General features: G+C 36.4%; 1 protein-coding gene across 2 annotated transcripts; it reads right to left on the bottom strand.

Annotated features, from left to right (window-relative positions):
• Positions 1-8577: 8577 nt before the first annotated feature.
• On the bottom strand, positions 8578-12442 carry LOC122313600 (BTB/POZ domain-containing protein At1g67900-like). 2 transcript variants are annotated; one of them, XM_043128748.1, is made up of 5 exons: positions 12328-12442; positions 11527-11690; positions 11376-11445; positions 9976-11238; positions 8578-9382 (listed from the first exon to the last, which is right to left on the bottom strand). In XM_043128748.1, exons 2-5 carry the CDS (start codon positions 11583-11585, stop codon positions 8900-8902), a joined length of 1875 nt encoding a protein of 624 aa, XP_042984682.1. In that variant the 5' UTR covers positions 11586-11690; positions 12328-12442; the 3' UTR covers positions 8578-8899. The 2 variants fall into 2 exon arrangements, with proteins under 2 accessions (XP_042984682.1, XP_042984681.1); XM_043128747.1 differs by having other exon boundaries at positions 12234-12378.
• Positions 12443-20834: the final 8392 nt, after the last annotated feature.

The following is a 20834-nucleotide window of genomic DNA, read 5'->3' as shown; positions in this document are numbered from 1 at the left end:
AATTGACTTTTTGAGTATTTTTTTTTTTTATTTAGATTATGGTCCCAAATTGTATTATCAAATTTTCCTAATGGGTCTACCATTGTAGTTAAATTCTTAGAATTTTTTTTTATCATTTTCAAACATATTAGGGTTACAACTCTAGAGTCCCTTTTCTCTTTAAAAACTCTTAAACCCACCCTCAAACGTCTCCATGAGTTAGTTTCCTCTTTGTGCACGTTGGTTTACTGCTAGGGTTTCGACAAAGGATAAGTTTGCATTTTAGATCAAGTCTTTCAAGTCTCATTTTTCCTAGGGTTTTGTCTTCTATAAATAAGCATATATATTTTTTCCCATGCATCTTGGAAACAATCGAGCCTTCTACTCTTTCATGCCACACCACTAGTACGTGGAAACAACCATCCCTTGAGCCCCTCCTCATGTTTCTCCCACATCCAACTATAAATCACAATCTCTTGCAATTTAGCTCAGTGTTTAACCACCGTAACGCCCCTCTGCTCAACCACTATGTGACCTAGCTGAACCCCCTAGCTCTCCCATCTTCCATCTCAAGCCAAGTCATAGCCCATATTTTGCATGCATAAAAACAAAGCATCCCAAAGCCCACGAGAAACAGCAAGCCAATGGTGCCTTTGCACCACCCCGAATAACCATGCCCAACCTCGTGCCGCCATGAGCCACCATCACACAGTATCACCACCCCTCAGTTAATCCCTTGGTAAACCTCTCTCTCTCTCTCTCTCTCTCTCTCTCTCTCTCTCTCTCTCTCTCTCTCTCTCTCTCTCTCTCTCTCTCTCTCTCTCTCTCTCTCGTTCAGCCATCCAATTCGACTGCTTCTTCACTGCACCACCCAGTTTGCCATTACGAGTAGCTCTCTCCAGTGGGATGCAACGCCTCTATTGCTCGGTTTCCCTTCTAGGAAGATTCAAAAAAAATTTTCCATTTAGAAAGGTACTTTTGCATGTTACATATAGTTTTGGTAGGAAAGGTTAGGTCATGATATTACATTTTTACCCTAAGACAAGGCATAAGGGTTTGGAATTTAGATTTGAGATGGTTTTTTTTTCCCCTTTTACAAAGGACCTCTAAATATGTCTTTATAATTATGATGACATTATGGTGATAGAAACTAGTTGTGTAACACCCGGGTCCAATGCCAAGCCATTTTCAAAATGTTTCTATTTATATGTACAAAAAAAGTTATTTGAGTTTCCAAATATATTTTTTTTAAATATAGACTATGGGCCTAAAATCTCTATTTTTGTAGTTTATGATTTTACCTTGGGTTTGATATTTAGTTTAAAAATCTTTTTATGGGCCGAGATATTTTTTTTTAAAACTAGTTGAATTATTTTTTTAGTTTGAGTCGAGGTCCAAAAATTCAAAAAAGAGTCTTTTTATAAATTTTTCCTACACAATCCAAACCGTGGGACCAAAGTTTTGAAGTTGACCCTATCTGACCAGCCCAAACCATTCCCGTGTGAACCAACTATTAGGATCCTTTTCCTCATGCACGCACTGCATTCTCGTACCCTAGGTTTCCTTTTCAAAGCCAACTCCACCTCCTCCAGCAGCTATAGAGCAACAGCCCCTTGGACTCCTCTTTATTCACGGCTTCATCACATCCATTTTTCACGGCATTCTTGATGCATGCCTCATTCTTTCTCTAGGGTTTTTGTTTTCTAACGCCATTATATATAGATCCCTTGAGTAGGTTATCTTCCTCCTCAAATAATAGGGTTGTTGTAGCGTACCTTGTTCACCACCCCCACACAATCAGCAACCACGGCTCCTCCATGTGCAACGTAAAACCACAATCACCAATGTGCCATGTGCTAAGCAAGAAGATCATAGCAATGTTTTTCCACCGTGAGCCACCATCGTATCACAGGAAAACCGCCGCACAGCCCTCCCCCACAGCTCCTTCTACCACCTACCCATGTACACCCCCTCAATCCATGGTAAAACAATGTGCTACCAACACCACGACTTTAGCTCACATCGGTTTTCCTCAGCCATCCAACATAGAAAAGCATCAAAGTCCAAAACCAACCGTTGCGTGCCCTTCCTTAGTCGACAACATTAACCGCTGATGATGCACCCAAGACACTTCAAGCCGCTGCCAAGCCCTCCGCACGAACGACCCTAAGCATCACCTCCCTCCTCCATGGAAACAGCCCAGATGCACGGCTCAATGCACGCAAGCAGCCCCTGTTTTCAAACACCAAAACAAAACATATTTTCCTCCTAGATTCCACCTTCGTTGTTGCCGCCAGTCTCGGTTTGGTGAAGCTAGCGACGCCGAAAAATTCCACCGCATCTCTAACCGTCAATGCCTTAAGTTCCTTTCGGTTCCTCTCACTCTGTCTCCCTCCGTTTGCACTCTCTTTCTCTCTCGTCTTCTCTCTCCAATGTCTCTCTCTCTCCCAACCTCACAGCACATGACTGTTGCCTAGCTCCTGCCTCCTCCACGCACAACTGCCTCCTTCGAGCACAACCTCTACTCTCGGTGACTTCCAGATTTTCATCCCAAAACCACACGGCGTATATCCTCTGTAAGCCTACTTTGTTTTACTCGATCGTTATGTTTTCGGTTTTTCCAAAGTGCATGAAAGTTTTTCTTCAATTACTAAAATGCCCATAAAACCTTTACGTTTTCGATTAGCCTTCTGAGTAGAACTTTCCAACTTTTACGTGGCCTATTTCCCTTTTATGTTAAATCCATACAAGACCTTGTGTTAAATAAACATTTTTATAAAGAAAATAAAGGAGTTTTAAATTATATTGTTTAGTAAGAAATTATTTTTAACAGTTTGAGTGTGTATTTATTTATTTATTTATTTATTATCTTATTTTGTAACTAGGGGTTGTTTGCAATAAAATTAGTATAATATTTTTTAAGAGGGTTGGGTTTTGATTTCTTAAATAGACCCGTATTTGAGTTGGCATTAGGTTAAGTAAATTAAGGGGATAATTAATGGTATTTTAGGAATTATGAAGATTTAAAATAGGTTAATTTAGCATTTCAAGTTTAAATATCAAAATATGTGCTTGGCCAGAAATTTATGAGAATTACGTGATAATTGTTCAATTGGAGATTTATTCAAGTTATATGATTTTCTATAGGTGAAGATTGATGATTTGTTGAGCATTTTTGTGGGAAATTTTTTTTAAAGATTAAGAAGTTCAAGTAAGTAGGGTTCCTATGCTAAACTTTGCATAAAATGAAAATACAACGAGGTTGACTTTTAAAATATGTATCTTTTGGTTTTTTGAAAAGAAACATGAAAAACATCCTCAATTGTTTGTTTCAGCATTACTCATGAACTTTGTATGAAAGCGAAAATATTTTTGTTATGATTGGTGTAGATATGAGCTTATTTTCTTGCATTTTGTTTCTAAACTGTGTAAAAGAGAGCAAATATGTAATTTTGTGCATAAATGCTCTTTTTTTTTATCTGATTCTATTTTGTTCTGAACATGTTCTGAACTCTAATATGATATGATGTGATTTCTGAAAATTTTTGGCGTGACTTTCTGAATGTGGGATGTGGTTTGTGGATGGTGATCTGTTTGACCTACCATGAGTGCTAACAGTGGCTTCTGTTTAGGTTGGTACCAACCATTCTGTTTCTAGTTCACCCACTTTGGAAACAAAGTGGTTTTCTGGTGCTCTTTCTTGTGTGCACACTCGGGGATTGGAGAATCATAAGGAGAAGATTCACATTTTGTTTCTACTCGGCTAGCTATCAGAGTTTGCACAACCCTACCACAGGGGTTAAACATAGCCTCTAATGTGATACGATGTTCTGATATGATTGTAGTCAGTTATGTTATGCTAAAAGGATTTTGAATAAGAACATTTTCTAAAACTTTCACCCTGATATTTTTGATAACATGTTTTGATTTTGCATTCTGAAAGTAAAAATATTTTGTTCTACATTTTGAACTATGTAAATGCTCATGTTTGCATACTAGTATATGTTTTCTACTTATTAAGTTGTTGATAACTCACCCCTTATCTCCACGTACAACATATTTCAGATGATATTTGGAATATTTCAACTAAGGATCAAGATTTTAGAGTATGAGTGAGATGATTATTTAAGCATAGTGGATTACTCATAGAAGATTTCTGAGGATTGACAGATTTTATTAAGAGATTTTGTGGTATTCTGATGATTTTATATTTTGAAGTCTGTAAATATCTTGATGAAATGTGAGTTTTAAGTTACAGGAATAACTTTCTGACCCATGTGGGACTAGGGCTTTACAAGTTGAGTGGCAGCAGAGAATAGTTTAAGAATTTAATCAATTAGGAGGTGAAATTAAGTGAAAATTGATGTATTCAAGAATTGTTGACATCTTAGGGTTTCGAGAATGTTAGATTTTTAGGATAGTAGGTTACTTAGTACTTCAGGTTTAAGCATTGATATATGTGTTCGATTGGAAGTTTATGTATGTGACTATTTTATAGATGACGATTGATTTTCGTTTAGAACTACTGTGGAGAAATTTTAAAAAACTAAAAAGTTCAGGTAAGCAGAGCTCCTATGCTAGATTTTGCATAAAATAAATGAATTGAGGTCAATTTTGGAAAAAATTACATATTTTTGTTATAATGAAAAGAAATTTGACACAACCTCAGTTATTTGTTCTGCATGACTCATGAAATCTATATGAAAGAGAATAGTATTTTTGTCACAACTGGTCTACACATGTGCTTTTTTTTTTTTTTTTTTTTTTTTTTTTTTTTTTTTTGCATTTTGTTTCTGAACTGTGCAAAAAAAGCAAATATAAAATTTTGTTCATAATTATTTGACGATGATATGGTTTTGTTATGTTCTAAATATGTTCTGACTCTAATATGATGTGATATGATCTATGAAAACCTCTAGCATGACAGTCTATTTCTATTCTGTTCTGACCTTACCACGAGTGTGAAACTGTGGCCTCCATTCGGGTTGATACCAACTTTTCTATTTCCAACGCATCCACTTTTAAAGCAAAGTGGTTTTTTGCTTGGTCTTTCCTGTGTACATATTCGGGGTTCCGATAATACTAAGGAGAAGATTCACAACCCTACCACAGGAGTTAAATATAGAATTATTTTCTGATGTGATGTTTCAGTTATGCTGTGCCAAATGAATTTTGAATAAGAATATTTTTTATTTTCACTATGATATTTTTGATAACATGTTCTAACTCTACATTTTGAAAATAAAAAGTGTTTTGTTCTGCATTCTGAACTCTGCAAATGTTCATGTTTGCATAATAGTATATGTTCTCTGCTTATTGAGTTAATGATAACTCACCTCCTTATCTCCATAATATTTTTCAGATAATCTTAATGGTTCAACTGAAGAGCAATAATAGGTAGTGTTACATAGCTTTGATGATTGTAGAGGAATAAGTGTCCGAGGACACAAGTACTTATTTGAGAGTCTGAGTTAGTAAATTGTTTATTTTCAATTATTTTGATATATTGAGTCAAGGATATTTTCGAGTCATTGGAGAGTTTTTAATTTATTTTATTGAAAATTTCATTTTTGTCCCTATGAAGGAACATGGATATATATTTGGGTTGAGCAAACAAATTAGTATTTTATGTAGTTTTCTGAATTTTATAGTTGTGATATTGGAGTTAATATTATATAATAAGAGCTAACTCTCCGACCTCTGGGACCAGGGTGTTACATTAAGTGATATCAGAATAGTCTTTTCGTAATGATCATGTTTGGACTTTATCTTATGAATATTGTAAAACAAATATAGTGAAAAGTTCTTCGATCAAGATTTATTTTGTGGAATTTATGGAAAAATATTCTCCTCCAAAACATGAAAATTTGAAGCGTGACATTGATGAAATATGATACTCTTTGTAGACGCTGGATGTGGTACGTAGTTGCTTCATTTTGACATATGAGATCAGTTGTGTCCTTCCCTTCACTGTTTCATACAAATGTGGGTATCTGAGACTTACGTCCACAGTTGCAAGTAGATCGATCGTAGCTGCAAAGCATCGATATGTAGGAACTGAGAAACCCACATGAGGTAATTGGTCCAATCAAGTTTAACAAATATAAGACAACAGATATTATAAAAGACAATATATGGTAGTGGTAGCGTTTGCAAAGGAAAGATTCAGCCATTTGGGAATATTGTTTGATAAGATGTGAACCTCGAGGCTCTGGTAACATGAATGAACTAAGTCATATGCCCAACACATGTACAATGATAGTACTCTATACCGAAGTAGCAGAGTACTATACTGACAATAATTAAACCTTTACACCAACGGCTACAAAGCCAAACATGGAAACTAAGGCAACTCAACCTCAACCTTACCAAGACCAAAGACAGCAGATCACCCCAACGGACACAAAGCTATACAAGGAAACAACTCTCAACGGCTACAATACTAATATGGAAACAGAGACCTAATTTCCTTTCTAATTCCCGATTTTTCTTCACTTGTATAACGTTTAGTCTTTTCTTACACCTTTGTACATTGACTTTGACTATATATATGAAATGGCTCTCTAAAATGCTCTCACGCTTTGTGAGACATTGTGTCGAACAGTTCATATTCAACTGTCTTTATACTATTGCATTTATAGCAGATAAATAGAAAATGAAAAATATAAATGACAACTGTTGTCACTATATTGTATCTTCTATATATGGGCTTCATCAACTGTTATGTTTTGATTTTGGGATAATCTGCCTATGGATGAAGCTGGGAAATTGCTTGATATCAGAAACTAGTGATCTGATTGTCTTAATTGCCGAGATGTGTGCTGCACCTTTGATTTGTGTCATGTATTATCTGATGCGTTCGTTGTACGGTTAACTTAACATCCTAGACACCAGACACTTTCTTCCCTATACTAAAAATGCAGCCAAACAGATCCCCGAAAGGCAAAGCCAACCACCGAAATAGGTATACAAGAGATATCTTCCGCATCATGGCAATTGATCTATAAAAGATTCAAATGGGGATCACATCTTAAAATTAAGGGATATAAGTGACCCCACATGTAATATAATGTACTAATTGGCAAGCATGAGAATGTCTGGCCATTGTGGGACCTCCTCCTAAAGATTTTTAGGTAACTCAATACACATTGCATAAAGGAGAAATGGATATTATGAAAGCTTCTTTTCTTTTTGGGTGGGGCTGGAAGGTGTTGTATCATCAATGGTGGATTTTTGGATGAGTGGTTGAAGCATTAGCAAAAGTGACAAATGTAGGTGGATTTTAATGGAGTCGATTATGACACCCGTGAAAAGAGGACATTAAGATAGTTCCATCTTCCAGAGCTAAGTAAAGTTCACGCCCGTCACGTTTCTATCTTTAGCCAAAGCCAAATCCATCTGTTCCTTTATGGCATCCAAATTTAAAACCATGTAGATAATATGCAGACAAGTTCTTTGTGAGATTCAGGCCATTCAAGAGCTTTCCAAAGTTACAAGAACTGAGTCCTTTCCCACTTTCTTCTCACTAGTTAATCAGTTTTTCTGTCACTGAAGTTTTATATGACTAGCAAAAGTTCATCTCATATTTGGTATTTGTGAAGCATTGAGAAAATCCAGAAGAAATAAGGAGACCGACACAATTGAGGGTGAAAAGATGGCCAACAAGGAGATGAAGGTAGAGATTCCATCAGACAATCATGAACTCATGTCAGGCCTGACTGGGCTTACAAGACAGCCAAGTTCTACCAAGAGCAATTGTCTGTGCTCTCCAACCACCCATGCAGGTTCCTTCCGGTGCAGGCATCACCGCTCCCCGAGCCTCCAGCGAACCAGAAGCATGGACTCTACATCCCTTCGGGAGTCAACCTCCAAGGCTTGTACTACCACTACTGCTGATGCTGCTAGCAAAGAGAACACAGTAGAGACTTAGTGATTCTCATAGCTAATTAAGTGCATGTTATTTGCTTGTTTTTGTGGTATCCACTGTATTCTTGGTTTATGGCTTTTCTAATTTTCAATGAATGTCTCAGCCTTGGCTGTACTGTACTGTGTTCTCTAGTCTGAAAAGCAGTGTTTTTGCTTCTCTGGTCTGGAATGTAATAAGAAACGTTGGCATTTTATGTAGAGCAGTGTTAGGTGCATGAGAATTAAGATCCGATGGGCGAAGTTCTGAATCCCCTCCCATCGATTAGAATTTAGTGGTATCTAAGGGAGGGTTGATTCATAATCTGCAACAATTTTAGTAGCCGTCGAACTTTAGCTTGAAGATATCTATATGAGCTACCATCCGGGTCGAACCATAATATATGGTACCTCAGCCCTCAAGGCGCATGCACTTTTCCGTTTATTGGATACTGTATTTGGACACTATTTGTTCCATTTTTTTGATTGAAAGGGCACCTGCTTTAAAGATAATATGACTGGAAATTATATGGCAACAACCATCTAGCATCTAATTTTTATATTTGTACTTTTTTCTTTATTGTCCAACCTGTAAGTTTTGTTATGGACAGCTGAATAGATTGAATACGCATGTGGCTAAGGATTGCATATGTAGATTTGAATACTTCCCAAGTTCTAATAAACATATTGAGTAAATATCACTAACAAACATATTGAGTGGTTGTATAAAAAGAAGACCCATATCATATTCTATTGACTAAGAAGCTCTGGGCACATCCCACTGATTGAGCTTGCTGAATTTGGAATGTGCTAGCATAGAATAGTTGCAGCCATCAAGTGATATCTCTCACATCTTGATAATACTGTTTCTTATTCCAATAGATTACAATGCCCATGAAGAATCTCAAGTGGTTTTCCCTCAAAATTACTAGGCATTGTGCAGAACAAAAGAAGAACTAGAGTATATGTTACCTCCTTAAAATTAACCATCTCCAAGCGCAAAATAAACAAAAATCACTCAGTTCTTTTCACTGGCACTTTTGTTGATGGACCACAACTTACTGAACATCCTTTTGGGTCTGTTAGGAAGAGCAGAGGGAGTCTTAAGCCTAGCATGTCTGCTAATGTCATGGTCATCCAAGTCATCATCCTCGGCCAGCTTCATCCTTAAAGTTGACATGCTTGACTTTGGTGATTTAAGGCCAGAGACGCTCCACTGGTCCTCAGCTAGAATGGTGGTAGTGGTACTTAATGGTGCTGGAGGCCTTGATGGATCAATTCCTTGTGTGGCCAAGAGTGCCTTAATATTGCTAGGCAGCTCAGTCACTTTACCACCAGTCATGGCGGCCCGCGCTTGCTCAAAGAAAAGAACTTGCACTATCACTCTCAAGGGGAGTAACTCATTTTGTGCAGCGTGCATGCACGCCTCCATTGATAGCTTTTTGCAGTCTAGGATTCGACACAACCTTTTCCTGTCGCTCTTGTTGAGATCTGGATGAGCCTGGATTTTTCAGGGATAAGAACAATAGTGATCTGAAATTCACACACGCACACACACGCATATAGTTTGTTTTCCATTTCTTTAATTCAAAGAAAAATAAGGAAGACACACCAGTCAAATCCTGCTGATTTTCAATTGTTCCTATGAAGTAGAAGTCTAAATCAAAGAAAATTGACAGTAAGCCAAATAAGATTGCAGACACGATTTTTCAACTTTTTCACCTGCCTAGGAAATAATATAAGATGTGCAATTATAAATCCTATTTATTATCTAGGCATGTTTTTGGGAAATATTTATAGGTCAGCAAATGAAATCTGAATCACATCAAACCACAGACCCTTAGTTACAGAAATTCTGGTACTACCATCCAAAACAAAATTCCACATATGCCAAAATTTGGCTCGTTCAGCCTAATCCTAACTGCAAACAAATTGTGAGGCGACAAGACTTCAAGGTCATAAGAGTTGGTTATCTACTGGAAATAGTGATCCACATTCCACTATGTGACAGTGATATGTGTCCTGAAAAATTTTGATCTATTACTGTGAATTATGGACAATCTGAAAAATCAGGTGGCCATCATGTTAATTTACCTTGAGATAAATGTCAATTGCTCTGTAGAGATCATCATGGTCCAGCCTTGCAAAGTGGGGAATGGCTTCAGATATTGCAATAAACTTTGATAAAGGCAAACTCACATCCCGAGCAATCTCTTGAAGATACCCATCTACAAGCTTTGCCACCTTCAGTTTTGAGCTATGAGAAGCTGAAGAGGACCTCCTACTCTCCTGGAACTCAAATTCAATATTTTCTGCAGACCGAGACCTTCTCCTTTCAATTTTCAGCTTTGATCTTGGAGGACTAGTTGGGGGGCTCTGTCCTTGTAACTTGAACTGCTCCAATATGGTCATGACTATGTCTACATCATATAGTGTGTCATTCGAATATGATAGAGAGGGTATTAACAGATCACTGACTCTTGCTTCATCTAACTGAAGACCCACTCTTCTGGCCAATTCCATCTTTAAAGAAGAAGAAGCATTTAGGATGTTGGCTGCCTTCAAGAGTTTAAGTAGGAAACCAGAAGAAGCAGCACCCTTTTCTGCTGGGAGTAAGCTTACTATTGATTCCAAGATCAGCTTATGCTTTGATGTTACCCCAACAATTGAGTCTGAATCAGAGTCTGATGCTGCTTCCTTATTCACAAATCCATCCCTTGATATGTTGGGCAGCCATTTGGAGGCATAGATTCTCAATGCATCTCCCAGAAGATTAGACGGTACCTTTCCACAAGATTTAATTGCTATCATGGTTCTCCAATAAAGGTCTATGCCCAATTCTGCTATATCTTCTGCCCACCAACCCATCGTTTCTGGTTTATATCTCTGACTCTCTGCACCGTTGCATGATATATCGTCCCTCCCCCGCCGGGAATAGCTATGTGACAAACTAACCTTTGAGGGGTGACTTAAGACTTTTGAAGCAATTGCTTCAATGCATCTGCTTGTTATTGCAAGGTCTTCTGACCACAAATAAAAGGCTTTGGCGCTTTGTAATGTCACAATGGAATCCTTCCACCCGTGAAGAATGCAGGAATTGAAGAAAACTTCCAGCTTGTATATTAGGTTCCCCTTCTCAACATCCTCTGTCATCTGCAGATACTCAGCGGCACACCGAGCAGATACAATGTTGTAGGCACTGAGTGTAATTGTAATACCATAGCAAAACTTTGCACATAATTCAAATGCTTCAACGCCACCAGGGAAATCGGGAAGTTGGAATATTTGATTTTGTGAGGATTCGGGAGATTCAGAGCACAGCCTCTGCAGGCGCAAACACTTGGACAAAACAGGAAACTGTGCCATGAACGCATATGAGTCACTTTTAAGAGAACACAGATTATTTTTTAACTGAATAGCATCATTTATCAAACTAAATTATCCTAAACTAAACACAAAGATTAAAAGTTCTCATGAAAGGTTTCTAACTTTACCTTGTGAAGCAAGTATTTGCTTCCATTCACCTGAATTATAAGATCACTAGAGACTTCAGAGGAGACTGACCTGAATTAAGAAAAAAGAAACTCGTATAGTATATTCCTTGAGTTAAAATGTAACCACTTGTTCAAGCGGAGGTACTCTTACCTTACAGCCTCAGTAGTATAGAAAGTATCTGGACGAGATCCGAGTTTCATAAACTTCATGACTAATCCTTTTATTTGGCTCTATGTGTTCATCAGATGCTCCTTAACATACACCTTCTTGACCGAAAAGAGAGATTCTTTGAGAGCGCGCCTAGATTATAAGACCTTCCTCATCCAACAGCAGGCAAAGTTGTCAGGCAAGAACACAATCAAGACAACCTATTTCCTAAATTAAATTTTCCCAACTCAGTACCCCCAACTATAGATATACCCAGCCAGTCTCAACCTCGCAAACTAACTCATAAACATACATAGAGAAGTAAAGAAGAAAGCAGATAAAAAAAAAAAAAAAAAAAACATGGGGAGAGGATATTCAAGAATGCAAGAAAACCAAGAGCTTTTGCTGTGGGTGGAAGCTATCCGAGTTTCACATATATAATCTTAAAGTAACAGAAACTCAGAAGATCGACAGTCGTCCAAAGTCTGCCTTTCAGTCAAAGTTCATACACGATGTGATTTGGACAGACAAACAAAAAATCAAGACACTGTAATCCCATCAAATCCACATAAAACACATTCACCCGGAGTCAACCAAACAAAAGCTCAGAAAAAGGTAGCTCCATAATCGATATACATCTCAAATAATATGACAAAAACAGCAGTCAAATTAGGAAGAGTGAATATATCAAAGAATGCCATAACTACAACCTCAGGACGTTTGTGGCTTTTGATATTCTCCACAACAACAAAAAAGAAAGTGATATTCATTCACTGTAAATTCTATCTGTAAAATGTGACTAACCATGTAAGATTTTTTATTTTTTGCAACTTTAAGAAGAATATGTTTTAAGGCACTTTAGAATGGGCAAGCCAGCGTGCATTCTAAAGGCAATGTCCACATGCTTATCCTGCGCCCACTTTGCCCCTCCCTCTCATCATTGCCATAGCTTCTTTTTTTTTTTTTTTTTTCACTGTACATCCCTGGGATTACTTTAGTCAAATACAATTTTATACGCAACATCGTACACCTCTCCATTGCATTATTAATTTCAAAAAGGGAATATCAGTTCAAAATTAGAATAAAAGTAGTTAAAGAATTTAACGTAAATCTTATTCGCATTATAGTTGAAAGAAGGACAAAAAAAAACCAAAGAGTACAAAAAAGCAAGGTCAGAGCGCCATAGGATATATAACTTTTGACAACGCCAGGCTAGTTACATGATAGCCTTCACAGAATAATAAAAAATATTAGAAATATATATATAGGCGTCATGCTGAAACCAAGATCATTTACATTTGTGTTTTACTAAAATAACAGAAATAAAGTATCTTCTAATTATCTGTTTTTTGGCATTTATGGCATATGGTCCATGACCTGCATGAAAGCATTGTATATTACTAGTGTAATATGCATGACGTTTGGATGAGGTGGTGTGTTACTATCTTTTGAGGTCCTAAAGTCTCATTAATGAAATGCTCAAAATGTTTTAATCTAGCAGTTGAGGGTCATCCTCGATCGACTTCTCAGAGCTAGAAAGGCTACTCATGATCATGTTCAACTTGCTTCATCGGTTTTTTTTATATATAGCTAGGTTGTGATATTATTGATTCTTTTTTTTCTTTTTCCCAATTCATTAATGTTTTTTTTTTTTTTTTTTTCTTTTCAGAGAGACTTTGATGAAAGCAGACATGCGAAATGAGATTGACTGGAATGGGGCCCCAGTTGGTGGAAAAACAAACTTTCAAGTTATGAGCCTATGATGCTTATACATAATCAATCGATCGGTCCCAGAAAGAGAATTGCATTCATACCAATTACCAATTAATAGTTTTGGGGTTGTTTATATAAATATAAGAAATAAAGTAGTTTATGTCACTGAAAGTGGGGGCAGATTCTAATTATGTGATCAGTTCTTAACCAAGCTAGCTAGCTACCTAGGGTACTACGTAACCCTACATGATTTGAGAGCAAAATCAAAATTTCCAGCTCAAATTCTGCTTGATTTGAGAGCAAAATCAAATTGTCCAGCTCAAGTGGTACTACTTCTGGTTGATAAAGAAACACAGTCATAAAAGGAGTGATTTAACATAGGGTTTTGTCATGTGGCTGTTGCATGGCAGGCTTACACCCTTTTATAGCATGGAAGTGAACAGGGAAAGGAAATTTGTTCTCTATGTTCTTACGTACAATGGGATTATAACATGAAGATTTGATAAGAGATATGCTAATGATCAAGAAAGAAACAGGAGAGGCCAGGTTTCTATGCATTCCAGCTTATAATTAATATTCAAAGAATCATTTTTACTCACTGGATTTACGTATATTATAAGTCAAAAAGCTGTAAGAACTAGAAGCAAGATCTTTAATCAATTTATAGCAATAATGTATACTAGGGAAGTCCCAAATATAAATTATAATTATTACCCTTCGCAAAATGCCTGTCCTCATGGTCCACATATTGATTCGCAACTACTTTTGTATGCCCACATCGATCATAATTGATCATGAAATGGTCCTAATTAGTTTCCAAATGATCTGTGTGAGGCCAGAGAGCTTTCTGAGATTAATTTGTTCCAAATCTGTCTCGACGTTTAAGTGATCGAGACGGTTTGAATCGAATTAATTAGGGCAAGGGCTTCATTTTTAGCAATTTATTTCCTGTGATCATGTCAAGTTCATATCTAGAGCTAAGATATATAGCAAACAACATGAAGTCAATGGATTGACCTGCTGGGATCTTGAAGTCCTTCTGTGAGTACTATAATTTGGTTGTATGGATTTAATCGGTGCAATGTTTAGTTGCGAGATTTGGAGATATCTAAGCTTTATGGTCCAAGGTCATTCTCGATCGCAATATGATGTGAGACAGTGAGAGGATGAGCCGCTAAAAAAATGCTCTATGGTTTTCCGTATTCTATTTATTTTTATATAAAAGTGGCAAGTTTATTGATTACCCTCACTTGTGTGGGAAGAAAACCGTGATTACAAACCAAACAGTATACCTCTAAGGTTTCCCGTATTGCATTAGAAAATGTTTGCTCTTGTGGCCGATTGTTTTCGATATATATGATTTTTCAAATTAAGGAGCAATTTTAGTCCGTTGGATTTTGAGTTGTCACAGGTGTTCAACTACATTCTGTGGGGATTGCAGTCAGATTCCCAAGAAAGCATGCAAATCAATTAATCGATCTGGTTGGAAAGGGATGTAAATAAGGACCAGAAATATGTGAGGAAATCATAGAAAGAATGGGCAAAATTAACATTAGCTAGAGACCTATAGACAAATCAGCGAATACTTCTATCTATATATATATATATCGAAGGGATGCTGACATAAATAATGTTGCACCAAATTAAGGAAAATCTTGGGGAGAGTGTCACCCAATTACTTCTGTACGTGTTGGCTCGACCAATGTCCACCAGATACCAAGACCTAGCCCTGTCTTGGCTCGACCAGTTCCAAACCCAAATCTAGGAAGTTGGGATTTCTGATCCATATATTTCCAGAAATATCAGGGTAAATTGCAAAATGGGTAGTGTTGGATACAGGTTTCGAAGCCTAAGGACATCTACATCAATGTCCACAATAAGGGAGAGAAAGGGTGAGACACATTTGCCATAATGGTTATGTTGTGTGCCACCCAACTGGGTGGCCAACCGACAACATGGGAGTTGTGTCCCTCCTTGTGTGTGTGTGTGTATATATATAGACTTGTACCTTAATTTACAGTTTGCACATAGTAGCGGAATCTCGCACAAAGTCTAAAAAGGATTTAGCTCACCTCTTTCGAGAACATAAGAAAATTGTAATTGATCAAATGAGATAAAGTTGCAGTAATACATGATATATAACAGTTCTCGATGATCACTCACCAGCTGTAAAACTGGTCTATGAAAGTACTTCATCTCTTCCAAATTTTGTCTGAAAAAGACATCTCAAGGATCTAATAAGAATTATATAATTGGCGATTGGTGCATGGCAGCCAGCTAGCTGCATGCAGCTTGTGGGATATATCTCTTCCAAAGGCGTTAACTGTTCAATTTGGAATGTAACTTCTTTTGGCATGGCAAGGTTTTACGTCATATATGGTGACCACAATTGATGATCTGATAGGGCAGAACAAAAGTCATGAGATAGATTCCGGGACCGATTTTCATAAAGGTTTCAACCACATATGTAAAAACAATAAAGATAGGTAGATCAGACCGAATGATTCAGTAATCTGCTTTGGCTGTTCATTGTTGATCATTTATATACCTGCATATATGCAGGAGCTTGAAAAGTAAAAGTCATACATAAAAAGAAGCACGCAATTTCTTAGAATTACGATTATTGCGCTAATCAAATATCCCTGCATGTGAAAAGTTGAAAACAGCTCGCATGGAAAAAATATTAAAATATTAATTTGAATGGTAGCTAGCTACCTAGGTAGCTACCTAGCTAGCTAGAAGCATGAATATATACCCAATATATTCTATTTACAATCGTGAAGTGTATGCAATTTTTAAAAAAAGTAAGTAAATATAGGATCCACGTAAAAAAGACTAATTTTTTAATAATAGACCTCATTCTTTTTCAAAAAAATTATGCAGCATTTACGCATTCTAAGACTATATGTAGTGTTATTCTATAACATTAAATTATGTGATATCGCTAAATAGATATGTGAAATTAACTCTATATTAATATTTATTAAAGAAAATATTTTAACTATAAAAAGATTACATAAAAATAAATCTATAAACTAACATGGTTGGATGTAATTCGTCAGATTCTAAAATTATTTTTACTATAAAATAGGATTTAACGAATCTTACGAAAGCATTTCAATTTATAGATAAGCTATACGTAGTAGGTCTCATTAATTAAGCAATATCATGTCTATTCTAGCCAGTAGTTGAAACAAAAGTCTGATGACAATATCTTGCGTAAAGAAATGCATGATACTTTTATTTGTACGTACTACTGTCTTAATTAGTATTAGGAGCAAGAGGTATGAAATGTCATATATATATATAGAGAGAGAGAGAGAGAGAGAGAGAGAGAGAGAGAGAGAGAGAGAGAGAGAGAGAGAGTAATCGCTGTCTAGGGCTTCAGATTTTGTACGTACCATATAGAGCATGCATATAAGAGGAATAACACCTCCACGTACGACTAAGCCATATATATAATGGATTAATGGTAGTGGTGGTGGTGGTGGTGCATATTACATGGTGGCCGGGTATCTTGTTGTAGCGTTCGAGATCCCTGAATTGTGCCATTCACATTTGCAGTACTGACTTTAATTCCTGTGGCCATCGATGAATCGCATGAATTATACGTCACTTTCGTCAGTTTTTCCAATGTGGGGGAGCCTTCCCCCACCACCCCCATTTATTTCTACTTTCCAACAACATCCTCATCTATTCATGATCGACCTCGTGGGGACCCTGTGTTTCTGGTCACTTCCATGTTGATGGAATTTATAAAAACACTGAATGAATACCCCACCGGCCGACACACGTTGGACATGCAGGATCACCACAGATCCAGTTATTAAGGCCATGTTTGGATTCAAAATGGTGTTTGTAAACCTTTTATACTTAATTCTTTCTTTTCATTTACTTTTAATCCAAACATCTTTTTAACACTCTAAAAAAGACAATCTCAAAAGCAGTATCTTTGTAATAAAACTCAGCAGCACAAACGGTACTAAAAACGTTTTTCACATATCTTTGGAAAAAATACCATTACCAAAAATTTTCTCCGCAAACATTTTCAACACATCATCATCATCATCAGGACCCCCCTCACGAAAATAATTTGTCCATCAAAAAGGCTTATTGTTTTTATAATGATTTCAAGGAGCTGGTTTCATTGTGATCCACATGACTAGCTTTTTAGAAATTCAAATTCTGTTGGAGTACTAGACGTACTTAATTATTTGCTTATGTCATAGCTTCTCTAGTAATTATTTTAAAAATAGTCCCAAACCCACGCGATTAGGGATGTTCACATGGACCGGGTAAAACCCGGCTCAGTCCGAAACCCAAGTAACCGGATATCCGGTTACGGGTTCCGGCCCGAATGAAATCCGGACTGAAACCCGTATTCTGAAAAATCGGGTATATGCGGTCCAGATCCGGTATGAAATACGGTTTATGTTTTAAGAGACCGGGTACCAGTTTTGCACAAAATGAAAAAGAAACCTAGCCGAACCCATTCTCATTTCCGTGTACCTCTCTCTCTCTCTCTCTCTCTCTCTCTCTCTCTCTCTCTCTCTCTCTCTCTCTCTCTCTCTCTCTCTCTCTCTCTCTCTCTCCTCGAAGAAACCCTAGCCTCCCTCCCTCACTGCCGATCGAATACAAGAATCAAGATGGCCTCTCAATCCTCCCTCAATGCCGATCGAAGAAAAGAAAAAGGTAAGAAACTCTTTGAACCAGAAAAAAAAAAGATCTCCGATGTAGTGATATTTTGGGATTGTTCGAAAATTTTGGTGTCATATTTTGGGATTCTTCACCATCACTCCAGCGTTTTTTTTTTTCTTTTTCCAGATTTGCAGAGGGTCCCAAACTAGTAGATGCTGGTGGCTATCGGGGAGATCTAACAAAGGGGGAAATCCTTCGATTTCTGTCTAGGGATGCAGAAGTGTTGGGTGCTCTGTCTGGGTTTTCTTCATCGGTGGGTACGTTTTTTTTTTTCTCTATTTTTTTGTTCTCTCTTTGGTGACTTTGAGTGGGTATGTGATGATTTGGGCATGTAGTGGATTTTTTGGGTTGGTCCGTTTGTTATGTATGGAATTCCTTTGTAATTTTCAGTTTATTTCCTCTTCACCACCTTAGTAAACGTCTTTCTGCAAAAAAAAAATGTTTAAAAAATAAAAAAGGAAGAAGAAGAATAACTTGAACCATAATTTGTGTCAAAGAGTTCTGGGATGATAGGATAAATAATATGAGTTCGACTGCTATATATAGAACAAAGGTCAAATATCAGAGCTCCAGTCAGTATTAATTTAACTCAGCAACAGGTTTTCAGCCATTATTTCTTTCAAAAAATCTTTTCCACTGATAGGAAAATAGGCATTTGATTTTTAATCCAGCATATACAAACCACTCCATCTGCTTTCTCTAGCATATACAAACAGGCATTTGATTTTTAATCCAGCATATACAAACCACTCCATCTGCTTTCTCCAGCATATATGCTAGCTCTATCTAAATGAACAAATCAAGATATTTTTGAAAAAAAAAAAGGAAAATCGTTTGCTTGATGGGTCTCATGATTAACAAACAAATAAATGTTTCATTATTTTGCTCTTTTTCATGTGACCTACCTTGCCTGTTCATGCTTTTGATGATCATGATGCCCATCTCCATCAAATTAAAGTTAATCACTTTGCTTTGGCTTTAGACACAAAAATTTCATGCCTTGTGAGTGTCATATCAAACAGAGTTGCATTTCAACTAATACAAGAATATTTAGATTCATTTTTATGCACTCATAATATATTCTATATATTAATGTTAAAGGCTTATAACCTTCTAACATTTCATATCCTGATGTTTTGATATTTAGTCTTTGGGCTTTCAAGATATGGGGATTTTGTAGACTTAGAATGAAATCTGGGAATCAATCAGAGTGAATTGGCCCATAGCTGAATTTCTAACAATGAAACTTTATTGTGAAAATTGCATTTTCTGGAATTGGTTTTTGTGTGACTTGTTATGTTTTCTATTCAGATTCAAAGGGTTGGTTTTTGTGTAAGAGGTAGCTTAATGAGGTAAAAAAAATAACTTGGAATGAAGTAGCTATGGCAACAAACCAACCACAATCAATCAAGGCTTTAGGCCTATTTACCTATACATATTCATGTCATCTCTACCATTGACATGAATATGTTATGAATTAGAAAGCATGGAAGCACTAGGTTTTTGTTTATTTTTCTGTACTTAATATGAATGAAAGCATTAGGACTACCAACACCTGAGACTGTTGGTTGCATCTCCCAGCTCAAATAGAAGATGTCAGGTAATATATTCACTGAATGTATATTTGTGTTCATATATGTTTCTAATTTATTTGATAGAAAAGAAAATAAATTATATATATATTTGAAGATGTCAGAAAATTTGCACTTCCAAAATATATATATATATATATATATATTATTTTCCTTGCGAGGTAATATGGTTTTGTGATTTTAGGAGATTAAAAAAATTGTGGTCTTTGAAGGTGCATTCGAGAAGATTTGCAGCATCATCAAAGAGGAAGGAGGTCTAGAAGATTTTTCAAAGTTGTGTTTTGTAATTCATATGTTGTAATTTTGTGTTTGTTAATGTAATGTAATGTATAAATACTAAATAATCTAATATGTAGTTTGCATTGTATGTTGCATGTAATATGGATATATTTTCTTTTACATACATTTAGTTAGAAAGGTAATTAGTTTCTAACTTTAGTTTCTTTTACATGATTTTCTGAAATATATGTTTTTAAACAAAAAAAAGTCTTTTTTGGTAAAAATTGAACAATGTTCGATGCTATTATGCTTTTCAATATAATTTCTTGAAATATAGACTTTTAGGTAAAAAAAAAAAAATGTTTTTGACATTATTTTTTTATTAGAGAAAAATTTAACCAAATGCTTGAGGTTTCTGATTTAAAAAATAAAATAAAATAAATCTGGGTTCAACCCGGAATACGGGTTTTGAAAAATCCGGATCCATCCGGGTTCCGGACTGGGTCTGACCCGTGTTAAGTCAGTTCGGATTCCGACCCGGATTTGAGACCCGAGTTCCGAGCCGGGTATACCCGGATTCCCGGTCCGGAACCCGGATGAACAGTCCTACGCGCGATAAACAGGACGTTTAAACAATTTACCTAAAAATATATATGATTTTTTTTAAAATGATTCTATGAGTTTAAATACAATTTATGGCTTTTACATAGGATAAGAGTGACAATATATATGTGACATGACCCGTGGACCTGACTGATGCAGCAGGCGAGATTGGGGCAGCATGTGACTTTCCAAAAATGAATCAGGAAATGTAGCCGTGAACAAATGAGGTGTTTGACAGCTTCCTAAAAGGATCATGTTTTAATTTCCTTTTAATAAAGTTTCTTTAATTGTTATTGTGCTAGCAATATCTTTCCTTTCCAAATAAGTTTCCTTAGTTTGGTTTCTTCTATATGAGAGGACCGAATATGGGATAGATAGTCAGCAATCATCTTTGAATATTGTAAGCATTGCAAAGTTTTATCAATAAAACTTGTGACTAGTTATTTGGGAAGACATAGCTCTTTTTGAATTTTCTTATTCTTTGTA

Source organism: Carya illinoinensis, chromosome 6, assembly GCF_018687715.1.
Source record: "Carya illinoinensis cultivar Pawnee chromosome 6, C.illinoinensisPawnee_v1, whole genome shotgun sequence".
Lineage (NCBI taxonomy): Eukaryota > Viridiplantae > Streptophyta > Magnoliopsida > Fagales > Juglandaceae > Carya > Carya illinoinensis.
This window is presented reverse-complemented; position numbering and strand designations above follow the sequence as displayed.